At 41.4% G+C, this 18022-nt stretch overlaps 1 protein-coding gene across 2 annotated transcripts; it reads right to left on the bottom strand.

The window, feature by feature from the left end:
* Positions 1 to 8719: 8719 nt before the first annotated feature.
* clec19a (C-type lectin domain containing 19A) lies at positions 8720 to 16979 on the bottom strand. 2 transcript variants are annotated; one of them, XM_060902702.1, is made up of 5 exons: positions 16853 to 16979; positions 13808 to 13985; positions 13486 to 13579; positions 11011 to 11143; positions 8720 to 10866 (listed from the first exon to the last, which is right to left on the bottom strand). In XM_060902702.1, the coding sequence occupies exons 1-5, from the start codon at positions 16938 to 16940 to the stop codon at positions 10790 to 10792; spliced, it is 570 nt and encodes a 189-aa protein (XP_060758685.1). In that variant the 5' UTR covers positions 16941 to 16979; the 3' UTR covers positions 8720 to 10789. The 2 variants fall into 2 exon arrangements, with proteins under 2 accessions (XP_060758685.1, XP_060758684.1); XM_060902701.1 differs by having other exon boundaries at positions 8720 to 10859.
* Positions 16980 to 18022: the final 1043 nt, after the last annotated feature.

Raw genomic sequence — 18022 nt, 5'->3', positions numbered from 1 at the left:
TTATGAATGGTGCGTCGCGCGTGCTGGGGTTACATTACGGGGCTGGAAAAAAGTTATCTGTGTCTTACCTGGCTCAGCTGCATCATCTGAATCTTTTCTAAAATATCTATGCAGTGAGCCCCTGAGGCTCTTGGCTTCTTCATCTCTTTTTCTCTTTTCTTTTCTTTGCTCCTGACTTGTGCATGTTGGCAAACGGGCTCGCACGCTTATTGTCAAAGCGTTATGATGGAATAGTGCCGTGTTATTTGGCGCCTTAATCAAAGACCAAACCATTTCTGCATTAGGGGTGGTAGGTGGGTTCTTGAATCTATTTTCGAAGACAATAAAGGCAAAAGAACCAGAAATCATTCATTGAATGCAAATATAGCACATTTTTCTCCCCCAAATCAACACATTTTGAAATGAAACAGAATGATTAATGGCATCTTCATGAGGGACCAGTTCTGGGCCCCCCCTCATGCCTGGGCCCGGGACAAAATACCCGGTTGTCCCCCCCTGTCGACGGCCCTGCAAACACACACTCAGACACACATCAGCCTGAGAAAAAGGTTTCTTTTTTACAGGTTCTGTGTAGAACAAAACATCAGATGAGGTGTAAAGAGAACCTGCATTCACACTGACGAGTGATGAAGCACCAGGTGAGCGCTGATTTCCTACAGACCTGCACGACTCGGCGCTGCGGGTTCAGCATCTGAACTCAGATTTCTCAGCTGTACGCAAGTTGTGCAAATTCTGATGCTTTAAAGGGCTGATGACACGAACATGACTCTATGCAATTTCTTAAATAAACTATACAACATGGCAAACATGTTAGATTTCTGTTATAATTACATGAAAAGAAGCTGTTGTTACGCGAATATCCAACTTTTAATTGCACAGCACAAGAAAACTGGGTCCGTGGCTCGCGGCCATGCTGTGACGTCAGCGGAAGAACAAGCTGCGGTTCACTGGCTGTTCTACTCTGGTTCTACTCAATGGAAATGGCGCATGAAAACGCCGGTGAACTCTCTAGTGCTAGCTCTTCAACAACCAAATACTGGTACTTTAAGCAGTGATCATGATGGCATGATTTTATCTGATTTTAAATAAATGAGATTGATAATAATGTGAATGTTCACAACTAGTACATACAAACTCTGCAGCTTCTGATTCAGCAGCTGCATCATACTCCGCAAAAACATCAGCAAGAACCTACAATATAAATGGAAATGCAATACACTAAGCTCAAATGACTTTTGGAAAGTATAATTTCTAAATTTTTTCTACATATTCTTGAAGTCGGTCATCGGGGTACTTGCTACCGTTCCCTAACAATGCATGGCAAAGGGTAAAGTGTAGTGTTGCTACGAGTACTTGCTAAAGCCTCCGGTGGAAGATCCTCGATGTGCTGATAAGACATACAGTTCTATAGAACACACAAGTGTCACGATAATCACAAAACAGATGCAAATTGTTAAAATACCTCATTTTTAAGCAATCATGTATTGATCTCTTCCGAATAGAATCTATGATAGCCTACCCTCTTTACCCTTTGCCTCTCGTTGCTAGGCGGCAGTTACATGAAAGCCGCAAGCTTTCACAAGCAAATACATGACTGATATCACGCCGACTTTATGATTACATTTATGATTATCATGAATGTGTACTCTATGATGTGTACTCTATGAGCGCTCTGGAGCGAGTGACTTCCAAGATGGCCGCGCAGACCGCATGGTTACTATTTTTAGCATCATGTCGGAGCACTCTATAGCTCTACGTACCTTTATCTTATGTCGTTTCTCAACACATGTTCTGACAGGAGGACTGTCTTTGGAGGAGTCGCCTTGTCCCAGGCGACTGCTGGATCCGGCATAGCTACTAGTAGACCCCCTCCGGAATACTGTAGGCACTGCTGATGGTAGTAACACACGTTTGTGCTGAACTGAACACCCAAGAGATTCCTTTAAGCTGGGAAGGGTGTCAAAACAATCCAAATCGAAGTGTTCAGAGCACAGGACGGATGTTGGTGAGGGCTCCCACTTGTCACGAGTGCGCCTGACTTGCCTCACCCACTTCGCATGCAGCTCGGGATCTCTGGGAAACTTGAATAAACTTACCCCATCCTTGTGGGTTTTGGAGCAAAAGCCGGCAACACAACGCGAAGGCATAATAACTATATATATATATATATATATATATATATATATATATATATATATATATATATATATATAATGTATAATAAAAATACTAATAATGATAAACTGAACACCTGCCGCATCAACAACAAACTGGTAAGTGAGGAGGAAGGTTCTTTTGCTGATGTCATATAGCCCCTCCTCCTCTTTCGTCTCCTGGGTGCTGCAGCCCCGTCAAATTTGCCCAAATAGCCGCGTTTTTTATCATAACTTGTAAAATAGGTGCCTTCGTGAATTAATATATGGATCATCGGGAATGACTTTTTATGTTATAAAACATCGCCAAAGATGTCAAAAACGTGTCATCAGCACTTTAAAGAAGCAACAAATCCAAACAGTTGTCTTGAACGGTTCCTCAGAGCGATCCTACAGCGTGTGTGGTTAGTTTCTTCAGATCTCCGCTCACAACTTTGTTTCTACCTGCAATTCGTTTCTACAAAAATGGAAGAAAAACTTTATATAATTTATAGAATTTGATCTCTTGTTATATTAAATGTGTGCTGAGACGTTTCGAGGGAAAACAGAGCTTGAAAGGAAGTACCAGAGATCGCTGGTGTGTCTAGTGCGTGAACGCAGTGAGTACAGTTAGCGTATTTTGCTAATCTGGTCTCAGAGTAAAGCTAGCAGGAAAGCTAACCGACCGTGTAACATGTAAATCACATAAATATTCACTCTGATTAGTGAGTTATTTAATTTGTGTCTATGTCGTTAGCTTTAGACGATGATTTGTCATTGGAATATAAATCAAATCTGGCCACGCCCACAAACTACAAACGACATGAGGGGCTTGTTGCCTGCTCGTGTGAACGGAGGGAGAGAAATCAATACTTTATGAGTTCTGAGAATTTCTGATGATTGTCCATGTTCTGTGCATCACGCAAAGAATAATTAGCTAGCTTAGCTAGGCCATTTTATTCACAAATATTAGTGAGAAAAAAGACAGCTAGCCCTGTCAGTGACTTAACGTGTAGGTGCTTTAGCAGAGTGTTTTTAAATAAAAATAAAAAGAAACCACTCAGTAAAATGTTGATTTTTGACAAACCCCTCATGTCGTTTGTAGGGCGTGGCCAGACTTGACTTATATTCCAATGACAAATCATTGTGTAAAGCTTTCAGCATAGTCAGACACAAATTAAATCTATACTACTAAAGGAAGGCTGTCTGTCTCTCTGTCTGTCTGTTCACCTGTGTAAATCGACACAGCTGGATGCACATACTCCATACTTTGCACATGGATTGGTGACACCACAGGGGGGCCCAAGACAACATTTTCGATTTTCCAAAACATGGGATGAGTGCTAATCCAACACACTGTTCATTTCCCATAGGCTACATGCTCACGCTAACACACTGCATGCAGCCTCAACGGGGAATCCCCTCCCCCACTCGCCTGGGAGTTTTGATTGTATGGAACCTCGCAATCGCCGCTCCTCACCGGAGACTTCCGCTAGGGCCGAGTCTACGTCACTGAGGAGACGAGGGGAACGATTTACATCATTTTGACAGAACACAGTGAAAACATCTATCACATGTGACCCCTGACCCCTCGGGTAGACAGCCCAATTCCAAGCAACTGTATGGCCAAACCCTCGGACCAACACAGCCCCTGTGAAGTGCACCATTCAGAGGAAATCAGGCTCGTGGGCAATAACTCCTCATAACTCACTAATCAGAGTGAAAATTTACATGATTTACTTTTCAGCAAAAACAAAAATGCACTCAAGCTAGCTATCAGTTTCAGACTAAAGTTCTAGAAACATCTGTTTGGGTGTCATTGAAAAAAGCATTGTATTTAAACCTTTATACAGTGGTATGCAAAAGTTTGGGCACCCCTGGTCAAAACTGCTGTTACTGTGAACAGTTAAGCAAGTTGAAGATGAAATGATCTCCAAAAGACATAAAGTTAAAGATAACTCATTCCCTTTATATTTTAAGCAAAAACAATTTTTTATTTTCATCTTTTACATTTTCTAAATAACAAAAAAGGAAAAGGGCCCGAAGCAAAAGTTTGGGCACCCTGCATGGTTAGTACCTAGTAACACCCCCTTTGGCAAGTATCACAGCTTGTAAACACTTTTTGTAGCCGGCTAATAATCTTTCAGTTCTTACCTGGGGGATTTTCACACATTCGTCCTTGCAAAAGGCTTCCAGTTCTACAAGTTTCCTGGGCTGTCTTGCATGCACTGCTCTTTTGAGATCTATCCACAGATTTTCAATGATGTTTAGGTCAGGGGACTGTGAGGGCCCGGGCAAAACCTTCAGCTTGTGCCTCTTGAGGTATTCCATTGTAGATTTTGAGGTGTTTTGGATCATCGTCTTATTGTGGGACCCGCCCTCTTTTTAACTTCAACTTTTTTACACACGGTGTGATGTTTCCTTCCAGAATTTGCTGGTATTTATTCGAATCCATGCTTCCCTCGACCAATGAAATGTGCCCTGTGCCACTGGCTGCAACACAACCCCAAAGCATGATGGATCCACACCCATGCTTCAGAGTCGGAGAGGTGTTCTTTTCCTGGAATTTGGAACCCCTTTTTCTCCAAACATACTTTTGCACATTGTGGCCAAAAAGTTCTATTGTGATTTCATCAGGCCACAGGACTTGTTTCCAAAATGCATCAGGCTTATTTAGATGTTCATTTGCAAACTTCAGACGCTGAATTTTGTGGCTAGGATGCAGGAAAGGTTTTCTTCTGATGACTCTCCCATGAAGGTCATATTTGTTCAGGTGTCGCTGCATAGTAGAACAGTGCACCACCACTCCAGGGTCTGCTAAATCTTTCTGAAGGTCTTTTGCAGTCAAACAGGAGTTTTATTTGCCTTTCTAGCAATCCAACGAGCAGTTCTTTCAGAAAGTTTTCTTCATCTTCCAGACCTCACCTTGATCTCCACTGTTTCTGTTAACTGCCATTTCTTAATAACATTATGATCTGAGGAAACAGCTACCTGAAAACACATTGCTGCATTCTTGTAGCCTTCTCCTGCTTTGTGAGCATCAATTATTTTATTATTCAGAATGCGAGGGAGTTGCTTAGAGGAGCCCATGGCTGTTGATTTTAGGGATAAGTTTGAGGAGTCAGAGAATTTATACAGCTTTGAAATCTGCATCATCTGACCTTTCCTAACGAAGAATTTGAACAAGCCACAGCTCAATAAGCTAATTATGGTCTGGAACCTTGGTAAAAGTTACCTGAGAACTCAAATGTATTGGGGTGCCCAAACTTTCGCATGGTGTTCCTTTTCTTTTTTCACTCTCCAATTGTACAAAACAAAAATAATACACAAATCTTGCAGAAAACGCTGAAAAGAAATGTGTTGTCTTTACCTTTATGACTTTTGGTGATCAGTTCATCTTCTGCTCACTGAACTATTCACAGTAACAGACATTTTCAGTAAGGGTGCCCAAACTTTTGCATGCCACTGTAAACATTCTTACAACATTACTATAACATTAACCTTTCTGTATATTTTTTAAATAATGCAATGCTAATAACATTGTGATATTATTATTATTATTAGGGCCCGAGCCCTATGGGCGAAGGCCCTATTGTTCTTGTAAGAGTTCACTATTATTATTCTTCCGTCTTCTTCTTCTTCTTCTTCCGTCTTCTTCTTCTTCTTTATTTTTCTCCGCTGTTGGGCCATTTTCGGGGCGCTTGCCATGGGCGAAAACGCACGAAATTTGGCACCAGTTCCGAGAATTGCCACCGCTACTCAGAACCAGAAGCCCAAACTTGGCCGGGGCTCAGGGCCTCCATAGCGCCCCCTAAGTCGTTGTGATTTTGGCCTCCCGCATTAAGGTGCCTGGTTGCCATATAGTTTGTAGTAGTGGCATGCAATTTGGTACGCATATGTATCTAACTAAGCCGGACAAAAATGTAATGCCAATGCATTAGCCACGCCCAACAGGAAGTGAGGTAATTTCACTTTTGTGCGAAATGCATGGCCACGAAGACGGCGCAACTCCTCCTAGACCGTTCATAGGAATGTCACCAAAATTGATACACATCATCTACAGACATGGCTGACAAAAGTTACTAAATACGTTTCACGTAGGATTAACCGTTCAGAAGTTATACGTCAATCAATTTTCGATGCAAAATTTTACATGCTTAAAAATTCATAACAAATCTTCTGATTGCTCAAAACTGCTCATACTTCACACGCAAATCACTCATTGGGCTTCTGACATGTTACCCAATTTCTGTGATATTTCGCCACTGGGGGCGCTATTTTTGGGCAAAAATTCCAATCTTTCCTCAATTTTGGTCAAACTTCACGGCCGCCCTCTTACTACCTCCCATGTCATGTATACCACGTTTTGGAAATTTTCGTCCATGGGGGGCGCTGTTTTTGGCCGACGCAATTGCTCCAAAACGGGTTTTTGGTAAATAATTCCGTAATGCTTTTCCTTCACACCACTTCCTTGTGATAGTACGTTGCTGTTGTAGACACTTATTTTTCCAACTCATAATCGCTCATGTACAGCATAGCGCCACCTACTGACATGGGAAAAACCAAAAAATTTATTCTTCAAAAATCTATATCTCATCTTCTATTTACTCAATTGTCATCCAACTTCATACGCAAACTCTTCATACCTCTCCTGACGTCTACGCCAAATTTTGTGCACTTTCGCCCCTGGGGGTGCTGGTTATGGCAAAAATGATATTGCAGCTTCTGATTTGTCAAACTTGCCAAGCAAACTCTTTACAAGACCCTTATTGGGGCGCTTGCCATGGTCGACAACGCACGAAATTTGGCTCCTTTTTCTTAGACTGCCACCGCTACTGAGAACCAGAAGCCCAGATCCAGGCGGGCCTCAGGGCCTCTATAGCGCCCCCTAACTCGTTGTGATTTTGGCCTCCCGCATTAAGGTGCCTGGTTGCCATGTAGTTTGTAGTAGTGGCATGCCATTTGGTATGCATATGTATCTCACTAAGCCGGACAAAAATGTAATGCCTATGCATTAGCCACGCCCAACAGGAAGTGAGGTAATTTCACTTTTGTGCGAAATGCATGGCCACGAAGACGGCGCAACTCCTCCTAGACCGTTCATAGGAATGTCACCAAAATTGATACACATCATCTACAGACATGGCTGACAGAAGTTTCTAAATAGGTTTCACGTAGGATAAACCGTTCAGAAGTTATACGTCAATCAATTTTCAATGCAACATTTTACATGCTTAAAAGTTCATAACAAATCTTCTACTTGCTCAAACCTGCTCGTACTTCACACGCAGATCACTCATTGGGCTTCTGACATGTTACCCACTTTCTGTGATATTTCGCCACTGGGGGCGCTATTTTTGGGCAAAAATTCCAGTCTTTCCTCAAATTTGGTCAAACTTCACGGCCACCCTCTTCCTACCTCCCATGTCATGTATACCACATTTTGGGAATTTTCGTCCATGGGGGGCGCTGTTTTTGGCCGACGCAATTGCTCCAAAACGGGTTTTTGGTAAATAATTCCATAATGCTTTTCCTTCACACCACTACCTTGTGATAGTGCGTTGCTGTTGTAGACACTTATTTTTCCAACTCATAATCGCTCATGTACAGCATAGTGCCACCTACTGACATGGGAAAAACCAAAAATTTTATTCTTCAAAAATCTATATCTCATCTTCTATTTACTCAATTGTCATCAAACTTCATACGCAAACTCTTCATAGCTCACCTGACATGTACGCCTAATTTTGTGCACTTTCGCCCCTGGGGGTGCTGGTTATGGCAAAAATGATATTGCAGCTTCTGATTTGTCAAACTTGGCAAGCAAACTCTTTACAAGACCCTTATTAGGGCGCTATTATTATTAGGGCCCGAGCACCGTACAGTGCGAGACCCTATCGTTGCCATGTGTCCAATTCTGTTCTTTGTCGCCATTGCGGGAGTAATGTCTCTTGCCGAAGAAGCTGTGGAAGGTATTTCGCGGGGACGCATGCCCCCGCCCCCCTTGGCCGCTGGCGCGAGGGCCCGTCGAGGCCGCTTGCGGCTTTAATTATTATTATTATTATTATTATTACGTATTTTAGTTTGCAGTATAGTAGATTTTTCTAACATCACAGGAACATTACGGTTCAACCTTTTGAGAATGTGTTGAAGAATAATATGTTCAGACGAGATGTGACAGGTGAACAGGTGATTCTTCACCAGATGATTATTGATATTAAAAGTTTTTTTTTGTATTGGAATATTATTTATGCAAATGAGGCTTTGTTGAGTTCAATATACATAAATTTACAGACTTAATCTAATCCTAATCATTGAGTGTTTTAGTTTTGGTGGGATTAGGATGAGGATTAGGATTAGAAGTGTATCCCAAAAGAGAAAGACTTTTACAGAAAATTTTGTTGGAAAATTATTTCTTTATTTTTTTTTATCACGAAACACCATGCACTGTTTATACAATAAAAGTTTTCCAGCATGAACTCTAACATATAATCTACAATAATAAGCATTTTGGAAAAATCCTCTGTAATACAGTTTAACTAACTACTAATGAGGAACATATAAAATTTTCATGAATACATCTGGAAACTGAGATTCTTTTTTTTTTGTTCTGAATATAAAATATAGAAAAAATATTCTGAGGTAAACTGTGTTAAAATTTTTTGATGTGGTTTAATGTGTGGTTTATGAAGGAAACTGATGTGGATGTTATAATGCCACAAAAACGCGCCTTTCGGGGATATATGACATGACGTGGGTGGAGCTTAAAGCTGACATTGATGTGAAAATGTGAAAAGAACTGACACGCCCAAAATCACAGGATCTTACCTTGATAACAATATGCATAAATACAAATAAAAATATGCCCCCACTTATTTTAGAGAAGTGTGCACTCTGTGCCCTATCTAGGGCCCTAATTTAGGAGATACGTGAGGAAATAGACACCTATACGCGTATATACTGTACTGAATTACAAAACACTGGCTGAGGTGATGTTTGGAATAAATGATGAGTGTTTTCCAGTCGCTCCATGACTGTGTGTGTGTGTGTGTGTGTGTGTGTGTGTGTGTGTGTGTTTGGCAGGCATTTATTTAATGATGTCATCTTGTTGCACCTCTTCATAACATTTACAGTAACAGCAGTGACTTGCGATGTGACGACTTTGCTTACAAGTTTCTAAATAAACATTTTAAGGCAGAAGCTTGAGGAGAGAGACAGAGATTAATGTGTGTGTGTGTGTGTGTGTGTGTGAGAGAGAGAGAGAGAGAGAGAGAGAGAGAGAACACAGTTGTGTAAGGAAGCATGTGTGTTCACAATCAAATCACATGTACAATGACGGAGCAGACGTCTGGGCAAGGGCGGAGACCACTGACAAACATCTGTGCAAAGAACAAGTACAGGCTGTGTGTGTGTGTGTGTGTGTGTGTGTGTGTGTGTGTGTGTGTGAGTGAGTGACTTTCCGACCAGCTGAACGACCAGTTTAATAAGAACTCCCAGCGACAATCACACATGACATCAAAACACTAAAGAAGAAACCTCAGAGAAATTAAATCCATTATTACAAAATGGAAAGAACATGACCGAGCCTTGACTCTGCTCAGAGGAGACCATCAACTAAAAGTCCAGGAAGCAACAAAAAGGCCAAGGGTAACTCTGAACATGATGCTACCACCAGCGTGCATCACAGTGGGGATGGTGTTTTCAGGGTGTAACTTAGACGGAGTTCCACAGCTCAGATGGGAGAAGCTGTTCACAGGACATCCACAGGCTGGACACTCCACAGCGCTGGACTTCATGGAAGACTGACAAAAAGAAAGTCATTATTGGACCCCCCCCAAAGAAATCCAAATGAAATCCTGTTTCAGAAAAAAAGGTTATCTGGTCTGAAGAGAATGAACTTTCTGTCTTCGGCACAAAGTGTTATGTTTGACAGAAGCCAAACGCCGCTCATCACCTTACTGTGAAACATGGTGGTGGGAGCATAGTTATGAGTGTTATGCTCAGCTTCTTGGTTGCTGGGTCTTGGTTTTGCTGCATTTTCACTGTTTTTTTTTCCAACAAAGGATTAAACGTGACTCTCTGAGATGTTCAAAGTTTTAAAACCAAACCAGAACTTTGTCCCAGACTTGTTTTGATCTTCATGATGCTGTTGTTTTGGTATGTTCTCTAACAAACTCTGGGTTCTTCAAGGAACAGGAGCCGGTTTATTTACATTGTGAGAATGTGGCACTTTAACTGCATACATGTCAACTCTGTTTAATTCATGGTGTGAAATCTGGAGGTGACCCCTTTCTCACACGAACTCATTTAGGGGTTTCACAGTAAAGGCGGTGAATACTTATGCAACCTTATGCAAATTGTAATTGTTTTTATTTGGAAATCATTTTCACAAATGATGCTGATTCAGTATTACGGGGTGTTTTGTGTTGATTCATGACCTAAAATCCTGATTAATTTCATTTCAGCTCCAGATTACAACACGACACAACCAGGAAAAGGTCAAGGGGGTGAATACTTATGCAAGCCTGTGTGTGTGATGAAATGAGTCACAAGTTTAAATGAAGCCCAGATGAACATTGCTCTCAGCAGTCAAGTGTGTGTGTGTGTGTGTGTGTGTGTGTGTGTGTGTGTGTAAGTAATGAGCTCAGTGCAGGACGTTAGTGCTCCAGCATGGGGATTTTACACACAAACGGAAAGGCTTTGTCACAGCTGTTGTCATTCCAGGACCTGAGCGCTGAAAAAAGAGAAACACATACACACATATATCACTACATACCATCACCATACACACACACACACACACACACACACACACACACACACACACACACACACACACATCAGTCTGATGATGAAGGAGGCTGAGTGTGAGACTCACCGCTGTTCTGTCTGTACCAGATCTCCACACAGTCCTCCTCCTCAGAGATCCGGTGGATTCCGTCATCCGGTTGGTTCCCATCCCAGTAGTTGAACTCATACGGTGTTCCGTCCGTCCACTCCATGGTGCCCTCCTGCAGATACATCCACACCAGGATAATACAGATATTTATTCACTGTCTAAAAGCAGAGCTCCTGATGAGTTTATGAACAAAATCCCCCTGAATAGAAAAATTATATTACAGCACCATGAATGAACCACTGAACTGAGTCGTGTCGTGTTTTTCACCTCAATAAATCACTGCGTCGTCTTGTGACAGTGAGACCAATAATGAGACGCACTGCAGTTACAATACATATTTATTCCTTTCTTTGATGCCACATGTCATGCGCCAGAAGCACGACCACCACATTTATTATGGTGTGAGTCTGCTGGGTGCCTGGGGGACAGCAGTGAACCAGCACTTTCACTTTACACCACTACTGTAGAGTTACCATCCAATATCACACTCCATACGCCACACAGCTGTCTGGTTTCATCTCTCACATCCACACTCGAGCAGCACCATTAGAACTAATCCCCATGCACCTGTTCCCGCTCGATCACAGCATAGACATTTATATAAGGACTCTGAGTAACACACAGACTTTGTGAAAGCCTTGTATTCTGTCACTTTTCTGTTTTTTCTTCATTAGATTTAATTCTGATTATTTGCTTTTATTATTTGCAAGATCTGTCATTTTTATCTGATTGAAAAATATGCCACCTGAAGACTTCCTTCAAAACGACCCCAATTTTGTACAACCCCGATTCCAAAAAAGTTGGGACAAAGTACAAATTGTAAATAAAAACGGAATGCAATAATTTACAAATCTAAAAAACTGATATTGTATTCACAATAGAACATAGACAACATATCAAATGTCAAAAGTGAGACATTTTGAAATTTCATGCCAAATATTGGCTCATTTGAAATTTCATGACAGCAACACATCTCAAAAAAGTTGGGACAGGGGCAATAAGAGGCTGGAAAAGTTAAAGGTACAAAAAAGGAACAGCTGGAGGACCAAATTGCAACTCATTAGGTCAATTGGCAATAGGTCATTAACATGACTGGGTATAAAAAGAGCATCTTGGAGTGGCAGCGGCTCTCAGAAGTAAAGATGGGAAGAGGATCACCAATCCCCCTAATTCTGCACCGACAAATAGTGGAGCAATATCAGAAAGGAGTTCGACAGTGTAAAATTGCAAAGAGTTTGAACATATCATCATCTACAGTGCATAATATCATCAAAAGATTCAGAGAATCTGGAAGAATCTCTGTGCGTAAGGGTCAAGGCCGGAAAACCATACCAGGTGCCCGTGATCTTCAGGCCCTTAGACGGCACTGCATCACATACAGGCATGCTTCTGTATTGGAAATCACAAAATGGGCTCAGGAATATTTCCAGAGAACATTATCTGTGAACACAATTCACCGTGCCATCTGCCGTTGCCAGCTAAAACTCTATAGTTCAAAGAAGAAGCCGTATCTAAACATGATCCAGAAGCGCAGACGTCTTCTCTGGGCCGAGGCTCATTTAAAATGGACTGTGGCAAAGTGGAAAACTGTTCTGTGGTCAGATGAATCAAAATTTGAAGTTCTTTATGGAAATCAGGGACGCCGTGTCATTCGGACTAAAGAGGAGAAGGACGACCCAAGTTGTTATCAGCGCTCAGTTCAGAAGCCTGCATCTCTGATGGTATGGGGTTGCATTAGTGCGTGTGGCATGGGCAGCTTACACATCTGGAAAGACACCATCAATGCTGAAAGGTATATCCAGGTTCTAGAGCAACATATGCTCCCATCCAGACGACGTCTCTTTCAGGGAAGACCTTGCATTTTCCAACATGACAATGCCAAACCACATACTGCATCAATTACAGCATCATGGCTGCGTAGAAGAAGGGTCCGGGTACTGAACTGGCCAGTCTGCAGTCCAGATCTTTCACCCATAGAAAACATTTGGCGCATCATAAAACGGAAGATACGACAAAAAAGACCTAAGACAGTTGAGCAACTAGAATCCTACATTAGACAAGAATGGGTTAACATTCCTCTCCCTAAACTTGAGCAACTTGTCTCCTCAGTCCCCAGACGTTTACAGACTGTTGTAAAGAGAAAAGGGGATGTCTCACAGTGGGAAACATGGCCTTGTCCCAACTTTTTTGAGATGTGTTGTTGTCATGAAATTTAAAATCACCTAATTTTTCTCTTTAAATGATACATTTTCTCAGTTTAAACATTTGATATGTCATCTATGTTCTATTCTGAATAAAATATGGAATTTTGAAACTTCCACATCATTGCATTCCATTTTTATTTACAATTTGTACTTTGTCCCAACTTTTTTGGAATCGGGGTTGTATAAAATCCATGACCCTGGCAACCCTGTTGCATTCAACCCGAGCTCCAAGCCGCCTGTGAGGTTTCACCTGTCTCCGGTCGTGCAGGCCGATCCAGATATCTGTCGGTATCCCTGGCACACGGCTGTTCACCAGATCGTACACGAACACGTTCTCCTCCCAGCTGAACACAAATACAGACGTGTCAGTCGACTGAAGCGTGACGCCATGCTCTAGATGATCCTTTACTATTGCACTTTATAATATTTTTGCTGCTGCATAATTTAATTTAATACACTTCATATTTAATTCTGTGCTGAGCCAAATTGCAACGAAATTTCGTTCTCTGTACACATGTTGCATACTGAATGACAATAAAGGTTGTCTAAGTCTAAGTGTGTCTGTGTGTTACCTGTGTATGGAGGACAGTTTTCCTGACCGGTGACCGTTGGAGAACTCTGCACAGTACAGGTCGGCCTCGGCCCACGTGCGGTTCAGGGGGAAGAAACGGTAACAAAAACCATCGAACTCGGTCCAGAAGAGCGGACAGACCGCAGGCTGACTCGAGTCAGGGAGCTGCAGGGGCAGAGCTGGACAACAGGGCGGAGTTACAGAGTAAAACTGTGGTACTGACTTCATCAATTCACATTTACACTTCACAGGAAATGGGTTCTAATGAGGTTCTCCAACTCTGAGCTACAGCTGGGCAATAATATCAGATATTACACAGACACAAGTGTTTTAGTGGAAAATACACCATTCGTATTTATTTTTCATCCAAGCTCCATCCAGGACATGGAGAACCAAAACCGGGACATAAATCTCTATCAGTCACTCGTGAGGAAATCGATGAATTGTTTTGATAAATCTGGGGACTTTTCGTTTGTAAATGTGTCGATATAATAAAAAGAAAAATCACACGTTGGCGCAAAGATATGAAGTTTATCTTCTCGTGTTGAAAAACCCACATTTTTCAGACAAAATACATCGCAGATCTGAGGGACATATTTTCCGATATTTCACTCTGATGACGTCACTCCCGGCGTTTTCCCACTGACTAGACACGCGTTGTTGAAACAGCGAATCGGTTCAAAATTAAAATGCTTTTGATTAACTTGTGTACTTTTTTTTGTGGCTGTGTCCATATAATATAAAGAACATTACACGGTTGCACAAAGATATGAAGTTTATCTTCTTGTATTGAAAATATTTTCACTCGTTCACTTCACTCACTCGTGATATATACACTCACCACTTGAAGATAAACTTCATATCTTCGCACCACTGTGTAACATCCTCTCTCTCTCTCTCTCTCTCTCTCCATCTATATATCTATCTATATATATAAATAACATCCTCTCTCTCTCTCCACTCCAATATTGTGATGTATATCACAAGATTGGAGTATCACGCAACTCACTGTAAGGTGCTAAACAGGAAAACATGATGCTCTTGGAAGCTATTTAGTCTTAAAAAAAGATTTTTTATATGAGGCAGTGTTAACTGACCGTCTCATATTTCATGAAGTTCCTTTGCTGCATTTTTCTCTTCAGTGAGGAACAATGTTGAGGTATTTTTGAGCAGAGGATTAGCAAATCGACAGTATGTGGTGAACTAGCATCCATGCTAATGGCATCGGGACATTAAGGACATTCTAATGATTTACTTCATTTTTTTTATTATTAATGATTTACTTTCAGTCTGTAATTTGGGTGACAGAGCTGTACTTTCTTCTTCTCATGATCTTCAAGAAATTGGGATATTCGGGATGAATATGAACTTCCTGTTGAACTTGTGACTTGTGGAATATTGCAAATATTTAATGTGTTCAGGTTTGAATGAATGAATTAAAAAAATGATTTGTTAAATATGTAATGATTATATTTGAAGGTAAGGTGTAGTTATAGTGAGGTGTGACGTTTATCTGAAACATGTATAACAAAGGAAACTCTTCTGTGACACAGAGATTTGAGAACAGAATATCAGCGAGAGACAAACGACAAATGGCGACGCATCCAGACACCGAGGAGCCCAAAGACACTGTCAGATATAAAGTTCATTATAAATGATGTTTATTTGAGTTTAATTAATGTATTCTGAATTTTAACAAACAAAATGAAGGCAAATATAATCAGTAAAAACAGAGTTGGTTAACATTATAAAAACACTGACAAGAACATTTTCACTCAGTGTTTGTTGAAGATATTTCCACTGCATTATTTTCAATTTATTTATTTGGAATTATAGCAGATTTGAGTTTCCAGTGACTGATGGAGTCTGTTCGAGCACACCAGTCTCTTTTATTAGATAAATTATACCATAAAACAGGACTTCAAGGAGATCATGGTGATTTTTTTTTAACTCTGTGTTGTTTTAGAGCTGCATTTTAATTACTGTTCAACACTCGCTGGACACTTTATTAGGAACACCCTTCTAGAATGGGAAAAACTGTGATCTCACAGTGTGACTTTCTCTCACTGTGGTATGGGTGTTGGTTTGATCCAGATGGACTGGTTTGAGTATTTCAGAAGCTGCTGATCTCCTGGGGTTTTCACACACAACAGTCTCTAGAGTTTACACAGAATGGTGCAGAAAACAAAAAACACTGAGTGACTGAGCGACAGTTCTGTGGGTGGAAACAAACGCCTTGTTGATAAGAGAGGGTCAGAGGGGAATGGACAGACTAGTTCGAGCTTTTCTGCCAGGAAGGATATAGTAACTCATATAATCACTTTTTACAACCGTGGTGAGCAGAAAAGCATCTCAGCATGAAACAGCAGAAGAACACATTGGGTTCCACTCCTGCAGCCAAGAACAGGGATCTTAGAACCAACAACACGTTCCTATTAAAGTGTCCGGGGAGTGTATGTTGTAACTTGTTACTCATTAACTATTTTATAAATTAAAAATATGTATATTAATAACTAACAAGTGATAAATGACACAAAATAATTAAATATCCTGATGTGTATTATGTTTCCTGAAACCTCATGGTCAGGTGTAATGTTTGTTGTCGTGATGTTCTCACCTCATTCCTCAAACACCAGACCTACATATTTTCTTAGGGATTTAGTTTGATTATATTAAAGTTCATGACTGTCTTATAAGAGGTTATCGTTTCCTAGAAAGAATTCTGAATGTTTTCTATTTGCTGTTTTTACTGATACATGAAGATAAACGTGTAAAATGTCGAGGTCAGTCTGCATGAATCTGTGAGTGAAGATGAGTGAAGCTCAAACTTTCCTCTTCTTCCTCCTGAAGTAAATCACAGTGTAGACTCTCGGAAAGCAGCAAGCTCTTTGTCCTGTACTGTTCACATTCTCACAACTCCAGGAAGAAACTCTCAACATGCAAAATGCACAGGAATTTAAAAAGGAAGGATAGAAAAGAATAAAATAGAGTGTGTAGCTTTCGAAAAAGTGAAGTAAGAAAATGAAGGTGGTGAAGTCGGACTCACCCGGAGTGATCTTCATACTGGTAGAAGGAAGAGCTGAGAGCGGCACGCTGCTGAGCCACAGGGCCAGGAACAATCCACACCAGAGCATTTTCACACACTGCAATGTGACCGTGTGTGTGTGTGTGTGTGTGTGTGTCTGTGTGTGTGTGTGTGTGTGTGTGTGTGTGTGTGTGTGTGTGTGTGTGTGTGCAACACAGCTGTGTGGAGACTGGGATCGGTCAGTCAGAGGGTGGGCGAGACTCCTAAACTCTCTGCCAGACTCTTCCTACTTGGACAGAGAGAGAGAGAGAGAGAGAGAGAGAGATGAGAGAGAGACATGAGAGAGAGAGAGAGAGAGAGAGAGAGAGAGAGAGAGAGAGAGAAAGAGAGAGAGAGAGACAAGAGCAAGAGAGAGATGGGGAGAAATAGAGAGAGAGAGAGACAGAGAGAGATGAGAGTGAGACATGAGAGAGCTTGAGAGACGAGAGCGCGACAGAGTGAGAGAGAGAGAGAGATAAGAGTGAGAAAGATGAGAGAGAGAGATGAGAGAGAGATGAGATAGAGAGAGATGAGAGAGATGAGATAGAGAGAGATGAGAGAGTGAGTGAGAGAGAGAGAGAGAGAGAGAGAGAGAGAGAGAGAGAGAGACGAGAGCAGGAGAGACACGAGAGAGAGACACTGGAGAGAGATGAGAGAGACACTAGAGAGACAGAGAGACAGAGAGAGAAACGAAAGATAAGATGAGGGAGAGAGAGACAGAGAGAGAGAGATAATAATAATAATAATAATAATACATCTGTTTTGTATAGCGCTTTTCATGGTACTCAAAGACGCTTTACAGGAAGTTCAAACATACACACACATACACACACACACACACAGATACAGACAACAAATAAATAGTAGACAAAGAAAGAAAAATAAATAAATAAAAAATATAATAAAAAATAAATAACTAAAAATAAAAAGTCCACCAAGTAGGGGTCAGGATGTAATTCCCATGGTGTAGCAGCCACAGTCCCACCAAAAGGCACACGAGACAAGTCCCACATCTCCAGCACCGCCGCCGTGATGCCGTCAGCAACATTGCTCGAACACCACGCCATGGATCCACACAGCGAGCAGAGAAGCTCCGCCACGCAGAGCGCTGGTGTGTCCCAAACCGCCTGCATAGCTGCCACGACACCACCG

The sequence above is a fragment of the Neoarius graeffei genome, chromosome 20 (genome assembly GCF_027579695.1).
Source record: "Neoarius graeffei isolate fNeoGra1 chromosome 20, fNeoGra1.pri, whole genome shotgun sequence".
Lineage (NCBI taxonomy): Eukaryota > Metazoa > Chordata > Actinopteri > Siluriformes > Ariidae > Neoarius > Neoarius graeffei.
Note: the sequence above shows the minus strand (reverse complement) of the source record. Positions and strands in the feature narration are given on the sequence as shown.